This window comes from Felis catus, chromosome B4 (genome assembly GCF_018350175.1).
Source record: "Felis catus isolate Fca126 chromosome B4, F.catus_Fca126_mat1.0, whole genome shotgun sequence".
Taxonomy (NCBI): Eukaryota; Metazoa; Chordata; class Mammalia; order Carnivora; family Felidae; genus Felis; species Felis catus.
This window is the reverse complement of record NC_058374.1, coordinates 130,364,887-130,389,173: the sequence shown is the minus strand read 5'-3', so window position 1 is coordinate 130,389,173 and position 24,287 is coordinate 130,364,887. Positions and strand designations below refer to the sequence as shown.

Sequence of the window (24,287 nt, the reverse complement as noted above, 5' to 3'; positions counted from 1 at the left end):
CCCAGAAGGGAGTGCGGGTTTGGGGGGGTTCAGGTGTCCTAGTACCTGTGGGTTCTCCGGGTGGAGGCATCGACTGCTGGGCATTCGGACGTATTTGAGGGGGTTTGGAGGAGGCTTCTGGGCGGGATACATTTATCTAGGTATCATCCTTGGGATTAATCCTGATTTGTCGAAACCTTTCAATAAATGGCATTTGATGCAGTTCTCAGGTGAGTCAGCACAGCCATGTGAATAGCCCCCCAGAGCGTGGTTGCTGCCTGGCTTCCGTGAATCACCCGACCTCTTCCTGCCAGTGAACTTGATTGTGGAGCGGCTGCGCTGGAGGTCCTGGAGACTTGTGCCTTGCCTGGGGAGGCACATCAGCCTCCTTTGCCTGATTTCTTTCTTTCTTTCTTTCTTTCTTTCTTTCTTTCTTTCTTTCTTTCTTTCTTTCTTTCTTTCTTTCTTTCTTTCTTTCTTTTTCTTTCTTTTTCTTGACATTCAGGAATCTTTAGAGTATAGTCCAGTAATGGGTTCAGTCAGGTCAGATCCCTTAAAATACAGTGTATTACAGGGGCAGTCACTCCTTGGTGACCATGCCATCCGTAGTGGTCATCGTTTGGGTCCTGGGAATCACTTTTCACTAGGGACTTCTGTTTTAAGAAGCGTCCACTTCAGACTCCAGAGAGTATTTACAAAGCAGGAACTTTGGCTTCTGTGCAACCTTTGCTCATGCAGCTCGCCCCTTAAATCAGTGGTTCTCGACTGGGGGCAGTTTTGCTCCCCCAGCCCCCATGCTAGGCAATGTCTGGAGACAGTTTTGGTTGTCACAACCGGGGGCAGACTGCTACTGTCGTCTAGAAGGTAGAGGCCAGAGACTCTGCTAAACACCCTGCAATACACAGGACAGCCCCCACAACAAAGGCTTATGTGGCCCCAAATGCTCAGGGTGCCGAGGCTAGGGAGCCCTACCTTAACTGATCACATCGTTTTACGGTTTATGAAAGACCGCCCCCTCTTCTCCCTGGGCTTGAATCCTTCTCTACCAACTCTTCCCCTCCCCCACCAATTCTCGTCCCCTCTCCTAAGACCCAGTTTACATGCCATCCCTTCCATGGAACTCTCTGGTGCTTTGGGTTTTCCGCTGAGTGGCCCCTTCCTCTCTGTTCCTGCAGCGAGTTACGTGTTCCTTCATCTTTCTCCACCGAGTCTCGTGTTGGAGCTGGCCCGTTTGCATGGTCCCCCCCTCCGCAGCAAATGTTCCACAGTGACAGACGTCCTGCCCCATTGTTGTGCACATTTAAGGAGTGTACGTTGAATTAAACAGCCTCGATAGATAGGGAAGACAGCATGCACGGTTGAGTCAGAGAGGTGGCGAGCGCCCAAGGCCGCAGAACAAATGCTTCCTCGTCATCCATACGGCACATCTGTGTATCGGATGCCCGTCGTGCAGCAGCGTGCAGGACAGAAGGAAACCAGAGCGCTTGCTTTTTGTCCACTTGTGGTCCCCTTGTCCGGGCTGCGTTGCCCAGGTTGGCTCTTTAACTAGTGGCATGGGTGTCTGTCCTGTCATCCCACTACATTATAAACTCCTTGGGTCCTTTATACCTTTGTCGTGATATTTTTGCAAACAGACCCTCAGTATGTATTGATTCGTTGAATAAGTAAATCTACGGGGGTTGACGATTTCTCTCTTTTGTTGACGCTTATTTATTTTTGGGAGACAGGGGGAGATAGAGAATCCCAAGCACACTCTGCTCTGTCAGCACAGAGCCCGATCGATTGCAGGGCAATCGGGCAATGCACGAACTGTGAGATGGTGACCTGAGCCCAAATCAAGAGTCGGGCGCTTAGCCGACTGAGCCACCCAGGAGCCCTGGGGTTTGACAATTTCTGTATCATTTCAGCAGCTGCCTTCGTAGAGCCTTTCGGTAACAGTGGAACTCAGGCATCTTGATAGTTTCACTAACTCCAAAGCAATGGCTATAAAAACAAAGAAAAGGGACATGTTCACCTGGGCCCTCTGGGGTGGGGGTGGGGACAAAGGATCCGAGGGGCCTCCTTGAAAGCATCAGTGATGAACCTGGAACAGGTTGTGGGTGTTTGAGTTGAGCCCACCGGGTCTCTGAACTGGAACCTTGGCTCAGAGAACGGAAATAGCTCACCCAAGGTCAGACCCCTGACCCTTCTTTTAGTGCCAACAGCTCAAGAGGGGACTGTGACGCGTTCCTGCTTCAGACCAGCACCAGGAGGTGGGATTTGCAGCCTCGAGTCGGCAGGATCGGCGCCCATGTCCCTGGTTTGCTTAACTGACCAGGGGGTTCTCAGCTTGTTTTCTCTCTAGCCAGCACCAGAGAGCTCAACAGGCAAGGCAGTTGCGGTGGAAGCCGAGTGGGTCTGTGTTTGAACCTGGGTTTTGTGACTGGTGTGGGCCTCATTTCCCTCACCTGCGGGGATGGAGACAATGGAGAGCTTATTCCCAGGCCGTCACACAGGGTAGCTTTGAGACGGGTTGGGAGAACTTGAAGCCCTAGGCCTAGAACCTGGCCACGGAAGGCTTTACACAAACCCCGTTGTCGAGGAATCGAGAAGCTCCCGGCAGAATAAATTCTTTTAGGGGCTAGCCCTTCGTTTCTTTAATTTTTTTTTTTCAACGTTTATTTATTTTTGAGACAGAGAGAGACAGAGCATGAACGGGGGAGGGGCAGAGAGAGAGGGAGACACAGAATCGGAAACAGGCTCCAGGCTCTGAGCCATCAGCCCAGAGCCCGATGCGGGGCTCGAACTCACGGACCGCGAGATCGTGACCTGAGCTGAAGTCGGACGCTTAACCGACTGCGCCACCCAGGCGCCCCCCTTCGTTTCTTAAACAAGTACACAAGTAACTAAAAAGAGAACCAAGCAAAGGGCAGGAAGGTGGGGGAGAGAGGGGGTCCTTGGGAAAAAAGGAAAGAGTAAAAAGGTCCCAGTGGGTGTTCAGGGGAAAGGGGAGAAGGCAGATAGTCAAGGAATTCCACTTTGGGTTGAAAGCAGAGGTTTTTGGTCAACCTATTTACTTTCAGTTTCATCATTTCCTGTGAGTCCTAATTTAGCCTCTGGTCGTGTCCTCTCGATTATGGCCTAAAAAGGCAACTACTTGGGTTTCTTGGCGTTGTACTTCGTACCCGCAGGAAGCCAGTGTGGAAAGGGCCGGCCTCTGCCGGATCTGATCTCCAATGGGGAAAGCTGCCTTCTTTTTCCTTAACTCCTTGCTGGCCTGCGAGTCCCACAGATTTCCAGAATTTCCTGAGGTTCCCTAAGCCGAACCACCGGCCTTACTCCTGCAGACAGTTTTCCCAGTGCTGGCTCGGTGGCCGCCGCATGGGGACGCTGTTCACGGGACCGAGCCCGCCGACCCTGGGGGAAAACATTTTGAGTCGTACCTGTCAGGCCCATAACAATGCCTGGATGTTCCCCCGTTCCAGTCCCTCCACTTCTGGGAATTGATCTCAAGATGGTCCACCATACAAGGAGAAAACCTAGTGCGTGGTGGTTTAAAAAAAAAAAAAAAAAAAATCACTTTGGAATATCCTGCGGCCATGAACAGTGTTTCTCAAGGAGGCCCTGCAGCCAGCAGTCCTGAATTTGGGTCCTCGCTTCCCCAGATGTGTGTCCAAGTGGGATTACTTCCCTCTCAGAGCCTCTGCCTCATCACCTGGAAAATGAAGCGTTTGGAGAAAATGATCAACAAGGAAACTGATGGCCCAGCGGGGAAGTGGTTATAGTAAGTGGGAAAAATCCACAACGTGAAACCCCGTGCTCTGCCTGTGATAATTAAAAGTCTCAAGTCTTTCTACGAACAAGGACCGGAAGGACCATAAAAGAGACAGAAAACTGGGGCACCTGGGTGGCTCAGGCGGTTGAGCGTCCAACTTCGGTTCGGGTCGTGATCTCATGGTCCGTGGGTTCGAGCCCCGCGTCGGGCTCTGTGCTGACGGCTCGGAGCCTGGAGCCTGCTTCAGATTCTGTGTCTCCCTGTCTCTGCCCCTCCCTCGCTCACTCTGTCTGCCTGTCTCTCTCAAAAATAAACAAACATTAAAAAAAGAAAGGGCAAACTGATGGGGGGTGGTGGAGGATCTCAGGAATGTATGGGGATATTTGTCTTTCATTTTCAAAACTTTTATATTTTGTATAGTTTTTACAAAGGGGCCACTCAGCATGGTCCCAGGCTAGGAAGGGGAGAAGTGGCCGCATGCCTCCCTAGCATCCCTTCTTTGATGCCCCTTTTCATCCCTTCCTTCCTTCTGTTCATCCTCCCTCCCTTTCTCTCTCTCTCTCTCTCTCTCTCTTTTCCCTCTTCATTTCTAACAGCTCTTGACTAACGGCTTAGTCCATCTGTGCCCTTAGAGTTGACCGTCCCCTGAGTGCGTTGCTGGCAGCCCTGTTGGGACCCGGGGGCGCCTCCACCTGACTCAGGTGGGCACCGGAGCTCAGCTGCGGTCACCGAATATGGATATTCTTGTTTGCGCTGGTGGGAGGGCTTTAATAAACCCCATTGTTTGTGGTGACCTCTGCCCCCCACCGCTGCCATCCAACCCGCGTATTGACCTTGGCACTGCTGCTGACCCACATTACTCCAGCAGAGCAGTGACACCAAATGGCTCTGTCCCCGGCCTGGCCAAACAGGGCTCAGCTGAGTTTCATGAAAGTTCTGCTCAGAGAGGGGCACGGAGGACCACCTACATATAGGGTGCCCACCTGTGTACTCGGCACCCCCAGAGGCAGAGAGGGGCAGCCCCCTGTGTTGGTCTAGCTCTGAGGCGGTCACAGCATGCCCCCCTCTCTTATAGGAAGTGCGGCTTGGCCTCCAGGTCTCTGGTGGCCATTGGGGGTAGACAGTGCTGCCCTGTAAGCGCCCCCTTCCCTCCCACTGAGGCCTGAAGGTAGGGCAGAATGAGGGGCCAGGTGGAGTGGTCCCCTGCCAGCGGCTGCCATGTTCATGGCCGGCCAGTGCACACTCACCGGTGGAAGACCAGGAGGGCAAGAATGTAACAGTTCTAGTGCGCCCTGCTTTTGGACCGGTCACGTGGTCCACACAGGGAAGGCTCCCTCAGCCTCCCTGCCTTGCCTGGTAGAGCCCAGTAACTGTGTGTTGACTGCTGTGGAATGTATTCCCCCACACGCCCCGTGTGCCACTCAACTTACCGATTGATCCAGCTTCAACGCCAGCCCGACTTCTTCCGTGGGACCCTAGGCACAAGCGTGCTAAGGAGACCCCAGGCCGGGGGGCCTGGTGGACCCATGACTGGATGGGGTGACAGTAGGCAAGTCACTGGCCCTCTTGAAGCCTGTTTCCTCATTTATAAATTGGGGATAATAAAAGCTCTTTTGCAGAGCGATTGATGGTGACGCGAGGTTGATGTTGGTAGGTCAGGGACCTAATGACTGTCCCCCTTTCCCTTCTTCTCTTGGAGGGATCTCGTAAGAGGGCGTGTGATAGATATCCTCGGGTGTCTTCCCTGGGCTGGGTTAGGAGAACTCTTAACCAGCAGCGGACTTAGGATTTGGGGGGGCAGGGTTCAAGTGAATCCCTTCTTACGTATTGATAGGAGATTGTCTTGTCCATTTTTGGTTTGAACTTTGCGAAAAGGTTGAGACCCAGCAGCCCGCGAAGCCGTGTGCTCTGTGGTCCTTGCCAGTCCTCCGGCAGGGCAGTGGCATGAGGGGGAGACTGGCTTCGGGAGCCTGGGTCCTGAGACTGGGGAGGCTACCTGGCCAGTGGTCAGATGGATGGCACAGAGGGACAGGACAGCTGATACTTACTCTGGCAGAGGGAAGCCTCCGATTTGCTTGAATGGCCTGGCCAGTGTGGGAACCGGGACAGCCGGAACTAAGCTGGTGAGGCTGGGGCGTGCAGGCGGCCTAGACCCCAGCCCCACATGGAAGATGAGGCCAGGCCGTCCCTTCCTGCCTTGTGGACTGCTGCCTGGCTCTGGGCCCTGCGTTCTCTCAGGGGGTGGTCCTTGCAGGTGGATGATGCCCCTGGTCCCCCAAGAGGGGCCGCAGGGGTTTGCTTGGCTGGGAATGTAAACAAAGCCACCGGCTGGGGTTGCTGGGGGAGGCTGCCAGGCTCTGTTCCTTGGACTTGCCTTCCCTCCTGTGGGGGCTGGGGAGAGAGCAGATTTCCTGGAAAACAACCCTTTTCCTGGAGCGTGTCCAGGGGAGCCCCTTAGTCTTGATCTGGAAAGCATTTAACGAGCCCAGATAAGGCCTGGGCGGCCCAGACTTTTCCTTTTGTTCTCTCTGTCCCAAACCTCCAGCCTGGGGAGGGGGCCTTGACCTCACAAGGGAAAGGCCTTCCTGCGTTGTGAGCTGGGCAGTTAGCTTCTGGGCTGCTCCCCTGGTGGCTGTGGGCTGGCTCTATCTCGGACCACGGTTTCGGAGTCCTGCGTTCAGAGTCCTGAGGGCCCCAGCCTGAGCCTGTGAGCAGGAATAAGCACCGTGGTAACCGTGGAAAGGCCACGGGACCGAGAGTCCTGAGTCCTCCCTGGGCGACAAGCCCCTGAACCTCCAGGAAGCTCCCGGATCCTCATCTGTAAACCGGGCCGAAGCACATTTCTTACCCACTCTGCAGTGTTATGACGAGGATCTTTGGAGACAGCAAAGGGCGTGCGAAAGCATTTCATAAACCATTAAGCCACACCGGCGTGAGGGGCTGTTGTTTCATCTTTATTTTGCAAATGAGTTTTGAAAAAAAAACACACATGTGCTTCAGTTCTCCTGGACAGAAATGGTGAGGGGTGCTTTCCGCGTTAGTGCCCCGGGAGGGAGGTGCTCTCACTGCTCATGATGTTTCCTGGAGCCTGACTTTTCTTCTCCCCTGATTTCTTTGGGCTGTATTATCAAGACGGAATCAACATCTCTTGGCCACATGTTTTTTGGTTTTTTTTGGGTTTTTTTTTTTTTTTCCCTCTTGGTGGAACTCCGTGAAATAAAAAGTTTTTTTAAACTGACAACTTCCATTACGTGCGGTCGCACTTTTTGCCTTTTTGGGGGGCTACTGGGAAACTTGTTTTCGTGGGAGGTCCTCTTGAGCTGCGTGGTCACTTTCCTGCCTCGGCAGGTATAGCACAGTGACTATGGTTGCATCTGCCTCTGAGACTCAAATTACACCCGTCATCCGGCACGGCGGTCGTTTATAGATTTGTTTGGTTGTGGCTGGATCCTAGGATATACCTTACCGTTCGTTTCTCGCAAGATCTCTGACAACAACTCGTTTTTTCCGTCGTGTACATCTTTCTCCCAGTGCCTCCCAGTTGCAGAAGTTTTGCTCTGCTCTAATGCCGTGCCGTTTGCAAAGCCAGGAGGTGCTCAGCGCTCCTCGTGTGGCTGATGTGGCTTGTACCTGACATTTTGTCCTTGTTTGTCCCGCAGGTCCTGGCTGTAAGTCACCATGGCGCAGCAAGCTGCTGATAAGTATCTCTATGTGGATAAAAACTTCATCAATAACCCGTTGGCCCAGGCCGACTGGGCGGCTAAGAAGCTGGTCTGGGTGCCTTCTGACAAGAGTGGCTTTGAGCCCGCCAGCCTCAAGGAAGAGGTGGGCGAGGAGGCCATCGTGGAGCTGGTGGAAAACGGGAAGAAGGTGAAAGTGAACAAGGATGACATCCAGAAGATGAACCCGCCCAAGTTCTCCAAGGTGGAGGACATGGCCGAGCTCACGTGCCTCAACGAAGCATCGGTGCTGCACAATCTCAAGGAGCGTTACTACTCAGGGCTAATCTACGTGAGTGCGGGGCCGGGCGCAGGGGGCGCGGGAGGCCCGGGTCTGTCCCGGAGCGTTGGGGGTCTTGAAGAAAGCTGCGGTGACATCCTCCAGCTTTGGCACGCGAACATCCTAACGGAATGTTGTCGCGGCATTATTTCACCTTTTCGCGTAGCCCGAAACACGACAAGAAGCCTGTTTGAGACCACACATAGGGAGAACATCATGATGTATATGTGAGGGGGCCCACCCACGGGCCTTGGTCCTCAGTCTCGGTGGGGACAGGAAGGATAGTTCCTTCTAAAGCAAGGCACTGCCATGCCCTGGTTTCCCGCCTCGCTCCTTCCTCCTGCACCTCCTGGTCCCCTTCCCCCTCCCCATTTGCTCAGTCTCATTTTGGAACCTCCACCATCTTGTTCTTTCTAGAGGCCTGTGGGTGTGGCTTAGTTCCCTGGGGAGTGTGCTTTGAGCGGAGATGAGGACTTGAACCTTTGGTCCGTGCCGCTTGGCGGTGCCCCTGCCCTGCCAGGCTTAGCGTCCAGAGAACAGCACGTGTAAAGGGCCCGGGGCGTGCAGAGAAGGCGCGGTCCCTTCTCTCTCTTTTTTTTTTAACACTTATTTATTTTTGACAGACAGAGAGAGACAGAGAACTAGCAGGGGAGGAATAGAGAGAGGAGGAGACACAGAATCCCAAGCAGGCTCCAGGCTCTGAGCTGTCAGTTACAGAGCCTGACGCGGGGCTCGAACCCACAAACCGTGAGATCGTGACCTGAGCCGAAGTCAGTTGCTTAACCAACTGAGCCACCCTCTTTCTTCTGGCCTAGCAGGGCTACCTGTGCACAGAGACAGCTCCTCGCCATAGCGTTTTCCCGTCTCCTGTGTAATAGGCTGCAAGATCTTTCAGTCTTAGGGTCACAAAAGTTATTGCTAATTTCTTATTTCTTCTGTTCAGTGTCCCAGGTATTTCCTTCTAGTTTTGTCCCAGGTAGGGAAGAACTACCTGGCTCCTATTCCTAAAATAGCTCCTTGTTTAGGTATGTTGTTATGTTTACCTTGGCCTTCTTGGTCTTGGAGCTGAATGAAACAGTTCTCAAGACTTTGTTTGAATTGGAGGAAGAAAACATCTCGAGATGCTTACCACCCTCTCATTTCATAGATGGGAAGCCCAAGCCTCAGACCCAGGGGTCAGCTCATGGTCACATACGCAAGCACACGGATGGCGAGTGGCCCCCACAGAGTCGGCCGTTTTGTTTTCTGTACAGTTTCAGGGTGACCTCAGCACGTGTTTCCACGGGGCACTTGCCCTGCCATCCTGGACTGCTACTTCCGAGTGCCCTGCCACGTGCCAGAGTCCTCCGTGAAGTCCCAAACCTCTTGGATTGATTGCCCAGGAGTTCTGACCGGGCCGGCCGCATGCCGGGGCTGTGCTACCTTGCCGATTGCTAAATCGGTCCCTGATAATGAAGTTCTTACGTCCTGCCGTTGAAGACCACCCTTTGGGGATGGGCCTGATTAGTCAGGAGCTACCAGAAAGGAAATACACAGAACCGTCTTCTTGGAAAAGTCCTTTGTAGGCCAGCTTAGCCCAACCTGCTGATACGGCAGGTGAGGAGAACTGAGGCCTAGAGGGGGCAAGGGCCCAGTGCAGGATCATGCATCCTGAGACTGGAGCTCGGGGTTTTTTGACCCTCAGCCCAGCTATCTTTTCCTTGGTGAGAATGTCGTATGGACAGAATTAAAAGCCCCTGTCCCTAAGGATATTAACCGCTGGAATTCAGAATTGGCGACTGGTAGAAAAACAAGGGGCCTCTGAGAAAGCATCGTTTGTCTGCTGGGGCAGCTGGGAGCCAAGTCCTATTGTCTGAGAGTGGGACGCCCCCCAGGCAGGCTCCACAGCAGATCGTGCCCACTCTGCTGTGCCCCTAAGCTGACACAGGCTCTGCTTGGTGAAGCAGGGCGATGAAGGTCACGGCACTTGGGGCCTCCAGGTCCTGGTTCAGATCCCTCCCCCACCACACGCCGCGGCTACGAGGAACCCCACTTCCTCGCAGGCGAGGACTCATGAGTGTGTGAACGCCAGCCAGCACCTGGCTCACGGCAGGGTCCGGACTGTGCCGCTGCTGCCGTTTGTTCTAAGTGAAGGTAGCTGTTCCTCTGCGTGGCCTTTGCTGGGGGTCTCTGTTCAGCTTGTGTCCTGCTAGGGATTTGCTGAGTGCGACACACATCAGGGGGGCGGGGCCTGCGCTCGCCTGCCTTAGCTGGCTGCAGTCTTCTGTCCCACAAAGGGAAATATTAAAGTGGGTTCAATGATGGTTGCTTCGTTTCTCCTCCGCTAGCGTGGGTTTCCCTCTGGAGGCAGGCAGGACTCTTTGGTTGGAGGCGTTCACTCCTGTTTCTGTCGCCTCCCGTGTGCCTCAGACCAGCCTCTTCCTAAGCATCCTCCCCGGAAGAGAAGTCGATTGTCTCCGCAGTCGCCCTAATGGGGACCCCAGCAGGTGCAGAGCTGTGGGGGGATCGGAGCCGCTGGGCAGGGGATGCCGCCTCATTCACAGTCAACCTCTCTGCACACGACGCTCCAAATTGCGACCGGGGAGCCTTTGTGCAGCGTGTTCGCCTGGCATTGTGGGCGGCGTGGCTAATCCTGTGCACAGCTGCTCTGTCTGTTTCCTTGGGGGGTGAGGCCCCGGGACAGGGGGCGGCTGGGCACAAAGAGCCTCTGTGGCCCGTGAATGGAGCAGCTTCCTGGCGTAGCCATGTGGGAGCAAAGCCACTTGCTCGGTGTCCGTGCCTCCGCAAGCATCGAGAGGGAGGCTCGCCATCAGGGCTCCTTCCTCCCACCTGAGCTGCTGGGCTCACGGCCGCTGGTTTGATGGGATTAGCCCAGAGAACTTTGAAGGTCTCCGGAGAGAACCGTCCACAGGACCATCTGCCCACCCAGCTGTCAGAAAGCCTTGTCCCGGGAACCCCCGGTCCCCTTCTGCTGTCACGACCAGCTGTTTGCAAACATCTGGCTCGGAGGCACGCCCTAAAAGTGTGGCCATGTGTCCTTGGCTTTCATCGGGCCGAGTTCCTAGAGTGTGGGTTTTCTCAAACCCCAGGAACAGAGCTCAATTGTTTCTGAGCTCCTGGGATGACCTCACTGCTCCCTGGCCTTATCTCATCGTGGCCCGACAGTCCCATGGAGGAAAAACCAGATGTCCCCTGCTTTCCTCTTATCTTCCTGTGATACCCGCGCTGCAGGTGGCCCACACCACGTGTGGCCTTCTCTGCTTCGGAGCTTTCCTGGTCCCTTGTGAAAGAGTCGTTGGAGGGAAAACAAATGACTGATTATCCCAGGGAGAAAGAAAATTGAGGGCCCCGAGTCCCCGCCTCCAAACAGAAGAGGCAGCCAGATGCACTTGGTCCTTTCCAAACTTGGCTGCTCTTCGGCCTGCAGACCACTGTGGGTTACTGGGTCCCTCTGGAGCTCCGCTTTTATTTTCATCTTATTTTGGAGAGAGTGAGCCAGCCTGTGCGCCGGCAGGAGAGGAGCAGAGGCAGGGAGACTGAGAGTCTTAAGCAGACGCCATGCTCTGCGGGAGCCTGACACGGGGCTCGATCGATCCCGCGACCCTGGGATCATGACCTGAGCCGAAATCAAGAGGCGAAGGCTCGACCGACTGAGCCACCCAGGCTCTCCTGGAACTCCGCTTTGAGTCTTTAACTTCTGTTTGGAAAGTCCACGTGCCATAGCCCTTGGCCGCAGCTGGAAAGGGCTTTGTCCTTGCGACTGGTTCCCGTGTGGAACCTGTCTTGGGGCTCAGCCACAAGACCCACCTTCCATTTTGGCAGGAGCAGAGAGGGCAGGGCGGGATGGGGCTGGGTTGACACATAGCACAGTGCCCTGTGGGTGTTGGCTGCTATTGGACCGAGGGGCACAGCCGTGGACAGTGAGGGTGGAGGCCACTTGTAATGAGGAAAACAAAAAGATAGGAGTTCAGAGAACTGGCCTCTGACCAGGGAGGTCTGGCCTGGGGAGGGGGAGGGGGAGGGGGAGGGGGACACCAAGGGCTGCTCCCAGCTTTGCCGTTAACTGCTTCATGGCTTTCAGCTGTCACTCAACAGAGTCAGGGCTGCAGGTGTGTGTGAATCACAGCTTTGCGTGGCTGCTTCTGGAACTCTGGTGCGTTGTCCTCGGAAGGGGGCTTGGGCTGCGTCCCCCCGCCCCCCCCATCTGAGCACCTACCACCTGGGTGGCTTCAGGAGTCATGCCCAACTTGTTCGGAGTCTGTCTTTTTTTTTTTTTTTTTTTGGCCCGGGAGACAGATCTTGGAAGACAAAGGAGCAGGTTATTAGAAAAAGAATTAGTAGTCACAAGTTAACACGAATTTACCTTAAGCCCCTGAAGAAAGACAGAGCTGTCTGGCCAGTTGCCACTGGACCCTGCTTTCCTGACCTTCTCAGAGCTCTTCTCCAAGGCTGTCCTGGGTGCGTGCCAATCCTGAAAACTGCTCAGGGAGGCATAGAGTCCGGCTGTCCCCACTTTACAGATTGAGAAATGGAGGGAGAGGGCGGTTAAGAAACTTGGCCCTTGCTGGGATTTGAACTCAGGACGGCTGACTCTGGGGTCGGATTTTAATCCCATCAGGTCAGACTTGGAGTATTGGGTGTATTTTTGGGTGCCTCACGTGAAGGGTGTTGGCTAATCGGGCTCCCCCTTCTGAGAAGACTCGAGTCTTGGAGAAGGCTCACGGGGGACATGACAATGGTCGAGTTTTTGAGGGATGCTCACGTGAATGTCTCTAGATGATTCGAGAGGGAGAGCTGTCAGCGATATACTAGCCCACAAAAGGTCTGGTCGGGGTTTTCCCGATGCTGGAAAAGTGTAGGCTTGCCTGTCTCCCCGAGAGTCTTTGAGGGCGGAATACGTTGTGTTTCTGCACAGTTTGCTTTTGCTGCAGCCCGGTTCTTTTCTCTCTGTGCATCTCGTGACGGCAGACACATCTCTTATTGTCCCTGGATCTGAGTTTTGTCACTGGACTTGTACCGTCTGTGCAGCCTGCCATGGCTCTTGCCCGAGGCACCTGCTCGTTGGCGCACAGAGCTGGCAGCGGTCACGCCGTCGGGGGAGGACCCTTGCTGGGTGAGCAGAGATGGTGCCGTGCCCATGCCCCTGCAGCGGGCCTGGCAGGGCGCGGCCCAGAGAGTTAGGGCGTCCTGGGGTGCCTTCACAGCAGCCCGAATCCGGGCCCTTGGTGGCAGATAACTTTGCCACCCAATTTGCACCCCCCGGAGAATCAAGACTGCCTAACCCTTTCCTGTTTGCTGCTCTTTTCTTTAGACCTATTCAGGCCTGTTCTGTGTGGTCATCAATCCTTATAAGAACCTGCCCATCTACTCCGAGGAGATCGTGGAAATGTACAAGGGCAAGAAGAGGCACGAGATGCCCCCCCACATCTATGCCATCACAGACACGGCCTACAGGAGTATGATGCAAGGTGAGTGCCTTGACCTTCCCTGTGGCTCAGTCTTCACGTGCAGCCTCGTGGACACCCTTGCAGGTGCTCATCCGCATTCACGGTCACAGAGATCTAGGGCCTGGATTGGCGTTGGTGATGGCGCAGTGCATCGTGGAGGTCTCTGAGCCAGTGTGAGAGCCGAGGCCAGTGGCTACCAAAGGGCATGTTTATATGTTGAGAGAACATTCTAGAAGCTCTAAAAATAGAGTTCCTAGTTATCGCAATTTCTCATTCTTGTCAAGACCCTCTGTGCCAGTCTCCTCATTTACAGGTCCCTTCTTCTACCAGGTACTCCTTTTTCCTCCTCGTTTTTCATGTCTTTTCTCTTGTTGCTTCCTCACAATCTGGAAACGCACTTGAGTTTTCTTTTCTTTTTTTTTTAAAGTTTATTTATTTATTTTGACAGGGAGAGAGAGGAAGCATGAGCAGGGAAGGGGCAGAGAGAGAGGGAGAGAGAGAATCCCCAGCAGGCTCCGCACTGACAGCACGGAGCCCGACACGGGGCTCGAACTCACGAACTGTGAGATCATGACCTGAGCCAAAGCCCAGAGTTGGACGCTTAACTGACCAAGCTACCCAGGTGCCCCTTAACTTTTTCTTATCTTTAAGAAACAGACACTAAGTCTCTCTTGGATTCTGCACCCCCCCCCCCCACCCCCCGCTTGTGTCCACTCTCTGTCTTCTCACACTAGAACTTGGGAGAGGAAGTACCACACCCCGCTGGCCCCAGCACTTCTCCACTCTGACAAAGGTTACCCTCCCTGTGTTGCTGTTTCCACAGCTCTCGCGTGTTCTCATCTTACCTAACCTCTCCCCAGTGTTGGACAATCTTGACCGCCCCTTGTGACAGCCCTTCCTTCCTGTGTGACCCTCTCTCTGCTTCTCCTGATCTCTGGCCACCCCTCTGCGCGTCGGTGTTCCTCACGGTCTCACCGCTTGCTCAGCTGTTCCTCTGGATGACGGACCCATCCAGTTGAGCGCCTTGACCGGCACATTCTGGGGGAGGATCGGGACCGTCGCCTGATTGATGCTGGCCCTTTGCTCCTGGCTGCCATTTCTCCGTCTACCCAGCCACCCGGGCCCAGCGGTTCTTCTGCTCTCCTCTCTCTCTTTCTCCCTCCTTTTCTCAAGTCCATTAGCACTTTCTATGGGTTTTATCTCTTCATATTTACAACCCCCTTTCCCCTCTTTCGTCCCTTGGCCCTGACCTCAGTTATGGCCTCTGCAGGGTTTTGCCTGCACTGTTGCTGTGACCTCTTAACCTTCACTCTTAATAGAGCCCTCCCTCTGCCTTTGACAGAGGGTCATCTTTCTAGAATGCACATCTGATCAGACCCCCTGATTCAAAATCTTCAAAAATCTCGAAAAGTCTCCTCCGTGGCCCCAGAGGTAACTCTGCAACCCGCCAGCAGCATGCAGTGCCCTTTGTCATCGGCTTTCCACTGCCTCTGACTTTTCCTGCTACGGGGACCTCATCCGTTTCTCTACCAGGCCTTTCTGCTTCAGGCCGCCTCGCCCGTGCCAGCTGCCTGTAGTGCCTGGCAAGTCCCTAGTCCCTCGTGAAAGACCAGACTGAGGCATTCCTGCCCTCCAGGGAGGATGTCTGGACTAGATTTGGTGATACTTCGTTTGACTTAGGTGCTCACAGACTTGTTTTTCCCTCCTAGACACAGACGGGGCCCATGTTGCCTTTATATTCTCGAGCTTAGCCAGGTGCTTGGCCTATGGCGGCATGTCAATGTCATTCTGAGTCAAGCCCAACTTCCAGGCCGGGCTGTATTCCCAAACCTCATACTGATAGTGCTTTTCCAAATCCGAATACACGCGCCTGCCTGTTTCCTTTAAACTTGGCCACGAAGCTGGGCAGCGGTGATAGAGAACCTTGCTGTATTAGCAGCTTTATCTGTGGCATAGTGGTTTGAAGGGGCGGCCCGCGGGTCTGTCTCGTGTCGTACACATAGTTGTTGTGGGGAAGGCATTTCATTGCCAAGCTCAATGCATTCTGCAGCATGTACGAGTTTGGCCTAGCCTTTGGCTTATGTTTACATCGATGAAAATTTCTTGGGGAAACCAGCCCATTACTTTTAAAGTGGGATGTCTGTTTTAAAGTGCTAACTAAAGCAGTCTGGTGGCAGAACATTCTGTGAGATTCCAGAAGAGCCTGAGTCTGTGTCTCTAGAGGTTATGAGTCAGTTTTCTCCTAGCTGTCTTAATTGGCCCAGTGCAAGTTCACCCCAGAGTCCCTGAGCTCTGCGTTGCTGAATTAGGGCACATTCCCACACTCGGATCCTGGATTTGAACGGTTTTCTAGCATGTGGCCTTCCTTTACTTTCGGGCAAGCCATTGTGACAAGGGCAATGTCATGATGTGGAACATGGCACCAGCAGCTGGGGGTCCTTAGAACTGGACTCCCAGCCTTTCTTCCCATGTCTTGCGTGACTCCTTCCTAAAGAGATTTGCCCAATTTTTATCCATCAACAAAAAAAATTTGAGGAGCACAAGTCAGCTCCATAGGTTGGAGATAATTGAAAAACGCAAAGGGATATCCAGAAGGCTGGAGCTTTCCTTCATGTTGACCGGGAAGCTTTGGCCCTAACAGAATGGTCTTGGTAGGAAGCGAGGGGCTTCCCAAATTACGAGAGCAAGTGGGTGGGCGTTTCGTCCTTTGGAGACCAGGGATGCCAATCCACTGTGGGCCCAGGAAGACAGGGGCCTTGGTGCTTCTTTTTAACGATCTGTGGGAGTTCAGGCCCACGTAATTTCTAACCCTCCGTCTGAGAGGTTTTCCCTCACCTTCTGCGTGATGCTGGACTTGCTGCAGCCCTGAGCCCCCACGGTGACCCACTGAGAATATTTCCGAGTCCCTTCTCGCTGGGCACAGCTGACCTTCCAAGCAGTTAGCCACAAGTCTCTTGTTCTTGGAGCAGAGAGGAAGTTACTTAACAGGACTCAATTACGGACAGTGGTACCTCGGGGTCAGAGGGCTGAGATGAGCTCCTTGGCACTGGCTTTGGGGGGAAAACAGGGTTGTTCTCTGCTACTCACCTCTTAAAAGGCATAGCCAGATAGTTCCTTTTCTGCTTTTTCCCTAAACAGGAACTAGAAAAAGGTTTCCTCCCTGAGCTGCCTGTGGCTTATGACATACTAGCATTTATTCTGCCAAATAGGGTAGTTGGTGGCTTTGTCTGGGGACTTTTATGAGATGAGCTCTTTGCCTGTTCCCGGGACCTCCCTGCCTTTCATCTCTTAAACGCTCTGGTTTGCCTCAGTCCTAACGTATGCCTCTTGTCCCGCAGTTAGTATTAGTGGTGTCCATTTTCACTTTCAAGAGCAGCCCAGTTTGGGTGATAAATTCTATGGTCACCCTACCTATTTGTCAGAGTGAGCCAGGGCTTCTCAAACTTGGCAACTCTTGACTTTGGGGCCGGGTAATTCTCTGCTGGGGGTAGGGGGCTGGTCCTGTGCATTGTAGATGTCTAGCAGCAACCTGGCCCCTTTGTACTAAATGCCAGCGGCACCCTCCCTCTCCATTGTGACAACCAGAAACGTCCCCAGACTTTGCTACTAGATGTTCCCTGGGGGGCAAAACTGCCTGCACTTGGGAACCACCGGACTGAGCCCTGCGGAGTGGTTTTATTGAGTGTCGGCTTCCGTGAGTCAGTAGTGCCTCCGCCTTGCCAAGGATCCAAGACTCAATGCCAAGGGATGCTGCTGGGATTGATTAGTGCTGTCTGCCGTGGGCACAGGATGGGGCATGGCAGCCTTTGGCACCCTGGATTAGTCTGTGGAGAGAGGAGGTAGAAAGTGCCGGAATACCAAGAGGTTTAGTGCATTACTCTGGCACTGGAGACCCTGGCAGTCCAGGCGGAGGGATGGGACGTGTTCGTGCGCAGACATCTGGGGCCGTGGCTGTAGAAGAAGACAAGCTGCCACCGTGTCGATTGCGCGGCTGCAGCAGGTGCCCTGGGAGTTCAGGGGGAGGTGTGGCCACCCAGGCCTGGGGTGGTCGGGGAGGGACCGGGGAGGCCGGCTCCTGTCCTGCGGAAAGGCTGGCAGGTGTGCGTCAACAAGTGGTTACAGTGTAGCCCAGACGTGCCCGGCAGTTCTGTTTGTTTTAAGCCTCGACCTTGGGTTTAATTAAAGTTGCGGTGACTTGGTCGGTTCACCCTCCCAACCCTGGCTTCTTTTCCACGTATGTTGCCGTGGCCATGAATGGGTTCCTCCTGCCTCAGGGATTGAGCCGGTCCCTGGTCCTCGGGATTCCGTAACGGGCCGCTGGACGAGAGAGAGCGTGAGCCCCTTGCCGGGCAGGGGATAGCGCTGTGGGGCATGAGGGCACGTCCCGGGGCAGGAGCGGCACGCGGCCTGTTGAAGGCGCCGTGGGGTTGGGAAATGGCACCCCGGGCTCCCGGCGGGACCTGGCATTCCGGGCTCTCCCTCTGGGGGTCAGGCTGTGTGCGTGTTCTTAGGGGAGAACCGACCAGTGAAAGAAGCTGACTCGAGCGCAGCTCTCTCCCCAGCGAAAGCAGAAAACCTCTTCTGTGCCGATTAGGTAGAATGCCAGGTCCGGTTCGCTTTCGGTGACTTCATGGTATTTTAATGAGCTCCCAGCGTGTCTGGGGGAGTGGCAGCGGGGTCTGCTTTCATTCCAGGCCTAAACTAATCTGAGAACTATTTAACCCTTTGCTCTGGGCTAATCCCACCTCTGCGTCTCGGCAGAAGCTGCCCGGAGAAGCGGCTGGTGCCCCAGCAGCTGCTCAGAGTGTCCGGCGGATGTCCGAGCGCCCTCGGCGGCAGACTGACCTCCGGGGTGACCCAGGGGTGGAATTCTAGCGCTGTCTTCGTATGTGAGTGTGATCCCTGTAATTCACCGGTGAAGGGACAGGCCCAGAGATGAATGCTAACTGACTTGCCCAGTCAGCGCCAGAGACCAGGGCCTCCTGATTCCGTCCCCCCGTCCCGGTGCCTGTCCCCCAGGGGCACCATTGCCCCTCGCTCTCTGGCTGGCATTTGGAGGACTTCTGTGTGTCTGGCTGGCTGGAGGCCCTCGTTCCTTCTCCACACTCTCTCTGCCAAATGCTGCTGTTGAACTCTCTGCTTTCCGAGGCCTTTCTGAGGGAAAAAAGCGCCAAGCGGGGGAGGCGCTGGGGAAGTGCTTCGCGGGGACGGGGAAACATGACCGTGAACACACGCACCAGGACAGGCGGCCGAGGAAACCACAGATGGGATGACTCCACTTAAGCAGGAACGTGCCGGCCAGGGGGCTCGGGCCCTGCCAGAGAAGCACTACCGTGCACGCAGAGGCCCCCGCCAGCCGCAGGGAGGTCTGGGGCCAGGCCCCGAGTGCCCACGTGTGGTTGCCTTCCCCACGGGCACGTGCCCCCTGCCCGCAGGTGGTCTCTGTGCACCAGACTTGGGCCCACCTGGAGGAGGTCCCGAGAGGCAGGTGAATGAACTTGAGGAGGAGGGAGAGAGCCTAGCACAGAGCAGGGAGCCTCGCCTCGCCTTAGGGCTGCGGGGCTGGTGGGAGCGGCACGGGTCACCCACGCCAGCAGCCTCAGCTTTAGGAGGAACTTGTCTTGTGAGCCAGAGGTGTGGTGTGGAGAAGAGCGGCTGGGGTTGCCCTCGATTTGGGTTCCTGACTGATGGGGGACCGCTGTCGCTGAGCCTTCCTCCTCTTGTCTGCCTCTTGGCTCAACGGAAACGTACGTGGTGGGGGGTGGTTTGCGGGATGAGACAAGGGGCCTGGCCTGCAATCAGTTTTTGACTTCACCGTCTCTGTCCTCCACGTCCTGCGTTCTTTCCCTCCACGCTCCCACTCGCTTAACGGAGGTGATCGCCAAATGCTCGCTCCAGGGCAGGCTTCTTAATCTCCTCCGAGAGCAACTCGGGAGAGTTCAGGCTCTGGTAGCAGTGTGCATAGGAAGTGACTCGTCAAAGCCACCTTCCCAGCAGCGGCCGCAGAGCACACAGGCGTGCTCGGGCAGACGCGGTCTCCCTCGGTCTCCCGTCTTGTCCGTGGCCCCCAGCGGGCAGCCGGAGGCCCGCGGGTCGACATGGCTTCGGCGGGGCTTCAGGAAAACGTTGTGCACTCGGAGGTGGCTCTTTTCAGCAGTGCTGAAAGGGATCCTCTGTTGACGTAAGGTGGGGACCCCGGGGGTGGGGCGTGCTGTGACAAGCGACCCTGGGCCCACCCGAGCCTGAATGGGGTGGGGGTGAGGTGCTGTCCTACAGCCCCTTGCAGGAGGCTGCTTGGTCGGGTCCCCCAGTAGGAGAGCCCGGTCCTCAGAGTGAGCCTGCTTAATTATAATGTGGTCGTGCCTATCCGTCCCATTTCTGTAAAATGTTCTTTCTAGAAGAGGAATCTGCGGTTCGTGGATCCTTTTCAAGGATTTGGCTTTATTTAGGCTTACTTTTTTGTTTGGCTTTGAATCCAACCCAGTGCGTCTGCTGGGGCTTGCTCTGGGCCATCTGCAGTGGGAGGCGAGAAGGAGGTGCCCTCCGGGAACCTGAAATTTTGAGGGTGGTCCAAAGCGTGGCTCAGTGTATCCGTCACTACTCCTCTCCAGCCCACGGACAAACAACCAGAAGGCACCTGCAAAGTCTGTAATGGCCCAGGAGCTTCGTGCTTTTAGCCTCCCTGAACATGCCCCTCCCTCTCGGCCTGTGAATGCCGCTTACCGGCCGTATTTCTTGTTCTGTCCAGTTCTGGCTCAGTCTCCAGCAGAGTCGTGTTCCAATAGGTCAGGACTGATCGTCCGTGTGTTCAGAGGAAAGGGTTGCTTTCCTTCCCCTGCCTGATTTCAGGAATGAAGTTGTCCGATGAGGACAAGACGAAGTCTCTAAAACTAAAGAGTAAGAGAGCTGAAAGTGTGCTGGCGTGAAAGTCAGGATTCTCTAACTGGCTTCTGTCAAACTCCTTTGGTCTTGACCAAGGCTGTTGGCCCGGTGGCCACCTTTGCCACGAACTCTGAGGACCCTTGATGTTCTTCTGGCCAACACGCAGCTCTGGCCGGGGCTGAGGCCGTCATTCCAGCCAGACTTGGGGACTCGATGAAGATCTGGTCCCCACCCTTTGCTGGTCCACAGACACGCTAAGCTGAAAGCCAAGGACAGAGGCCAGGCCCCAGGAGCAAATTCTGGCCTAACAGTTACCAACACGCCTTTCATTTCGTTTGATGGCCCCTTCTCAAGGCGACCGGGGCCACTGGCTTCTTCGGGACGCCAGTGCTATAGCCGCTCGCCTCCCAGCACCCGTGTTCCTGCTGTCCTCCACCAAGCCTGACGACACTCATCACGGGGGCATTTCTGAAAGCCTGTTTGTGCTCTGATGTGGGGCCAAGTGGGTCCTGAGCTTTGTCTGGCCAAGTCCCTCATTCCTGCTGCCCCACTGTCCTTCCCTCCCATGCTTCCCTTCGTCCCTCCTGGACAGTGGAGTTGTGACCTGGGGCTCTAGTGGGCCTAGCCCAGCCGCCCTGCCTGTCTCTCCTTTGCCCTGAGGGGAACGTTGTTTAAGAGCAAGGCAGGCTGGCCTTCCAGCGTTTGGGACACGGTCTCTCTGAGCGGCCAGGTGGCATTTGCTGTGAGATGTCGGCACTCACGTGTGACGTTCGAATTTCCCTCCACCCTGACAGACCTGCCAGGGCTGTCTCAGCGGCCGCCCCACACTCCCAGCCCCGCCCAGGGACAAGGTGTCCCAACGACCAGCAGTGGCGTCTGGCAGGTCTGCCCGCGCCCCGGGAGTCACCGGTGTGAGCAGCTAGGTGCCTTTCGGCCGAAAGAGGACTTGTTTGGGGCCTGGCCTGCCCTCTACCATGGCGAACGTTCAGTGCGGTCCCTGGGGCTTCTTTCTAATTATCGAAGGTGCCTGATGGGGGAGGCGCCCGTTCTCGGCCTCCCGCAACAACGGACCTGGGCCTACTCGGCGGGGGTTCGGACACAGCCGCGCCTGGGGGAGTGTGTGGGTGGAGACACCGGGCCGCATCCAGCTGCTTTCTGGCCGAGGTTGCTGCTGATCGGGCATCTTCCTGGTCTGGACCTACCCGCGTGCCTTGGCGAGACCGTTGGCACCTACCATGCTGTGTGCTTGGGAGTCCCTGGCTGCGGGTGGCGAGGCGGGCGGTCTGCCGGGGGCTCCACGACACACGGGGCCTGAGGCTTAGCATCGGCCTGCGGCCCGTGTCGACGTGGAGCATCATTCTGCCTTTCTCACCTCTCTCCTTGCCTCCCAAGCACCTGCGACCCGGGTGAACGGGTCTGGCTTTGGAGAAAGTACCAGGTGGGTCTGTAAGGCCCCCGGAACCCTTCCTGAGAAAGCAGACGGCTCCTGCTCTGCAGCGTTGCTGGTGGCCGAGCGGCCTGCCCTGTAGGAAGCGTCCACAGGGAAGAACCGGGCACCCGGAGGCCCGGCTTCGTGGCCCAGCTTGCGTGCCTTTGACAACGTAGGAGCGTTTCCGGGACTCGGTGTCCTGCCCTCTGAACGGACTTGTTTGAGCCAGATGTTCCCCGGGGCCTCCCCAGCCCCCAAGTTCTGAGCCTGAACCCACAGGTGTCTCCACGTTTCATACTTGGCGAAAGCTTTGCCCTGTGGCCCACGAGAGCCCGACACTCCACGGGGCTCTTGAGAGAACCGACCCCGGAGTGCAGGCCTTTGCGCTCTGTTCCCGGGCGACACTCTGTAGGGTTCACACCGTGAGCCACCCTGGGGTCTGTCTGCCGTTTTCGTGACAGGCACATGCCTCGGTGGGGGAAAGTTTAGGCCTGCTTGTCACGGCTCGCCCCACACTGTTGTGCACCCGACCTGACACTGCCCTTCGTTTTCCTTTTTCTTGGCCCATCTCCACTTCTCAGGAAGCCTGGTTGATCTGAAGACGGGTCCCGAGGGCAGGGCGTTCCTCAGGTGTGCCCCCCGAGAGCAACCGGCCCTCGGGAGCCCTTAGCTCAGTGAGCGTTTGATGAGTCAGTCCCGGCAGCGGCTGTTGGTGTGTACTTCCTGTCGGGGCTGATGTCACCACTCTGCGAGCCTCGTGGCCTTTTATGGACAAGAATCGCAGCTCCTCTCAGTGAGGAAGTGAGCGATAAAGCCCCTAGCAGAAGTCTGTACCTGGGGTGAAATACCTGTGGTCAGGTTTCCCCTCCTCCCACCTGAGCTGGGCCTCCTGAGCCGGCTGGAAACACCTGTCCCGGGCTAGAGGCCTGTATCAGCTCTGAAAGGCCTCAGGGCATTTTGGGTTTCAAATAAAATCGGGAAAGGGAATGGCCCCATCAGCGAACATGTAACTTAAAACCTTTTTTGTGGTTGTTCTGTGGAGGGTGCATGGGGGAGGTGCAAAGGGCCTGGGGTTATTAAGGACAACGTTTCCAGGCGTCTGTGCTGTACCACGTGCTTCAGGCACCCATGTCATTCAGTCCTTAGAGCAGCCCTGCTGGTGAGGCCCTGGCCTCCGATTCCGAGAGGTCAAGGGGCCAGGCATCTCTAGGGAGAGTACAGAGTGGAAATGAGAACGCTGTCCTCTCTCTTCTGTCAGTGCTCCAGACACACAGGTAGTGGTTGTCTAAGTGTGCTCTAAGGAGCCCTGTCTCCACCACCGAGGCAGCTCTGGTGTTTATCTCCTGTTCTTCAAGTTGGAAATTCAAGAGTTTATCTGAGAGCAAGTTGCTCTTAACGAGTTGAAAACCACTAGAGAGAGGTTTTATAATCCCATCTCTACCCAACCCCCACCAAGTTAGGGGCTGGGCGGGAGAGGTTAGGGGCCACAGTCAGGCTGATGCCTTCATCCCGGCAGGGAACCTGTTTCTCAGAACTGGATTGCCTCTGATGGGTGCACTCGCCTGGTTCTGGGCCATAGGGTTCCTGTGGTCTTTCTGTCTGCCTGCCTCCTCCTGGTGTGGCAGAAGGAAGGGTGTTTTCAAATAAGCCGTCAGTCCCTATAGGCCCAGATAAGGACTTCAATCACAGCAGAGCGGCCTGAGGGTGCCTGGGTGGCTCAGTTAGTTAAGCGTCACACCTCGGGTCAGGTCATGATCTCGCGGTTCGTGACTGTGAGCCCCACATCGGGCTCTGTGCTGACTGCTCAGAGCCTGGAGCCTGCTTTGGATTCTGTGCCTCCCTCCCTCTCGGCCCCTTCCTTGCTCGTGCTCGCTCTCTCTCTCTCTCTCTCTCTCTCTCTCTCTCAAAAATAAATAGTCAAACAAAAACACAGCAGCCTGAATTCTGGAGAGTCTGTGTGCCACGAGGTTACCGTGTGGGGAAGGTCTTAAGGAGGGTCCCTGCTGGAATGCACGGGGGTCTGACCAAGTAAACTGAGTCAGGCAGAGAGCTTCCTGGTTGCTGAGAATTCTAACCATCCCCGTACCCAGAAGAGCTTCCGAGCTGAGGAACAAATCCAGAAGCACTAGGAGAAGAAACACACGCAAACCAGGGACAGTGCCCGCCTCGTCCCCTGCCTCCTCCTGTGAGGCCGCAAGATAACAGACCCACACCCACTGTAGGAACTGAAAAGACCTTTCCAGACTTATGGGGCCATGGTGTCCTTTCACTGCAGGCAGGTGGGTTTGGGGCCCCACGGGGTAGAGACCAGAGCTGAGGAGACGAGAGAGGCCTCCATCAGTTTTTCTCTGCAAAAGCGTTTGCCCAAAAGAGTATTCTGGCAAAGCGGATCCAGACTTCTTTATAAAATGAGAGCATTGGAGTGTGTCCTTGCAGGCCGTGTTGACAGTGGTGCTTCAGGGATTGGGGGTGAAGAGTCAGGAGAGGAAAGCCTGGAGGAGGTGAAGTGCATGGAGGCCGCCTAGCGTTTGGGTCCAGAATCGGGAATTGAAGCGTGTTCAGGCCTCTGTGCGTGCCACCCGTGTGCGCGTCTGCGTTCACGTTCACGCACACCCGCGTCCGTACCTGTGTGTCCACGGGCGTGGGTGTGCGCGTGCCCGCGAGCGCATGGGCCCGCACGCAGCCTGTCCGCGGCTCTGCGCGGCTGTGTGTCTGCACGTGTGTGTGTTTGCGGGCTCTGCTTCCTGTTGTTCGGCAGCTCAGCATCTGACACACAATCAGAGGAATTCTAGCCATC

The 24,287-nt window shown here is 55.6% G+C and overlaps 1 protein-coding gene across 1 annotated transcript in view; it reads left to right on the top strand.

Annotated features, from left to right (window-relative positions):
• The window catches only part of MYH9 (myosin heavy chain 9), a 92,800-nt gene that overhangs the window by 23,682 nt on the left and 44,831 nt on the right, over positions 1-24,287 (top strand). Inside the window, exons 2-3 of the mRNA XM_023257448.2 lie at positions 7,393-7,744; positions 13,044-13,200. Coding sequence (XP_023113216.2) covers positions 7,412-7,744; positions 13,044-13,200 — 490 coding nt within the window. The 5' untranslated portion in view covers positions 7,393-7,411. The remainder of the gene's footprint in view (positions 1-7,392; positions 7,745-13,043; positions 13,201-24,287) is intronic.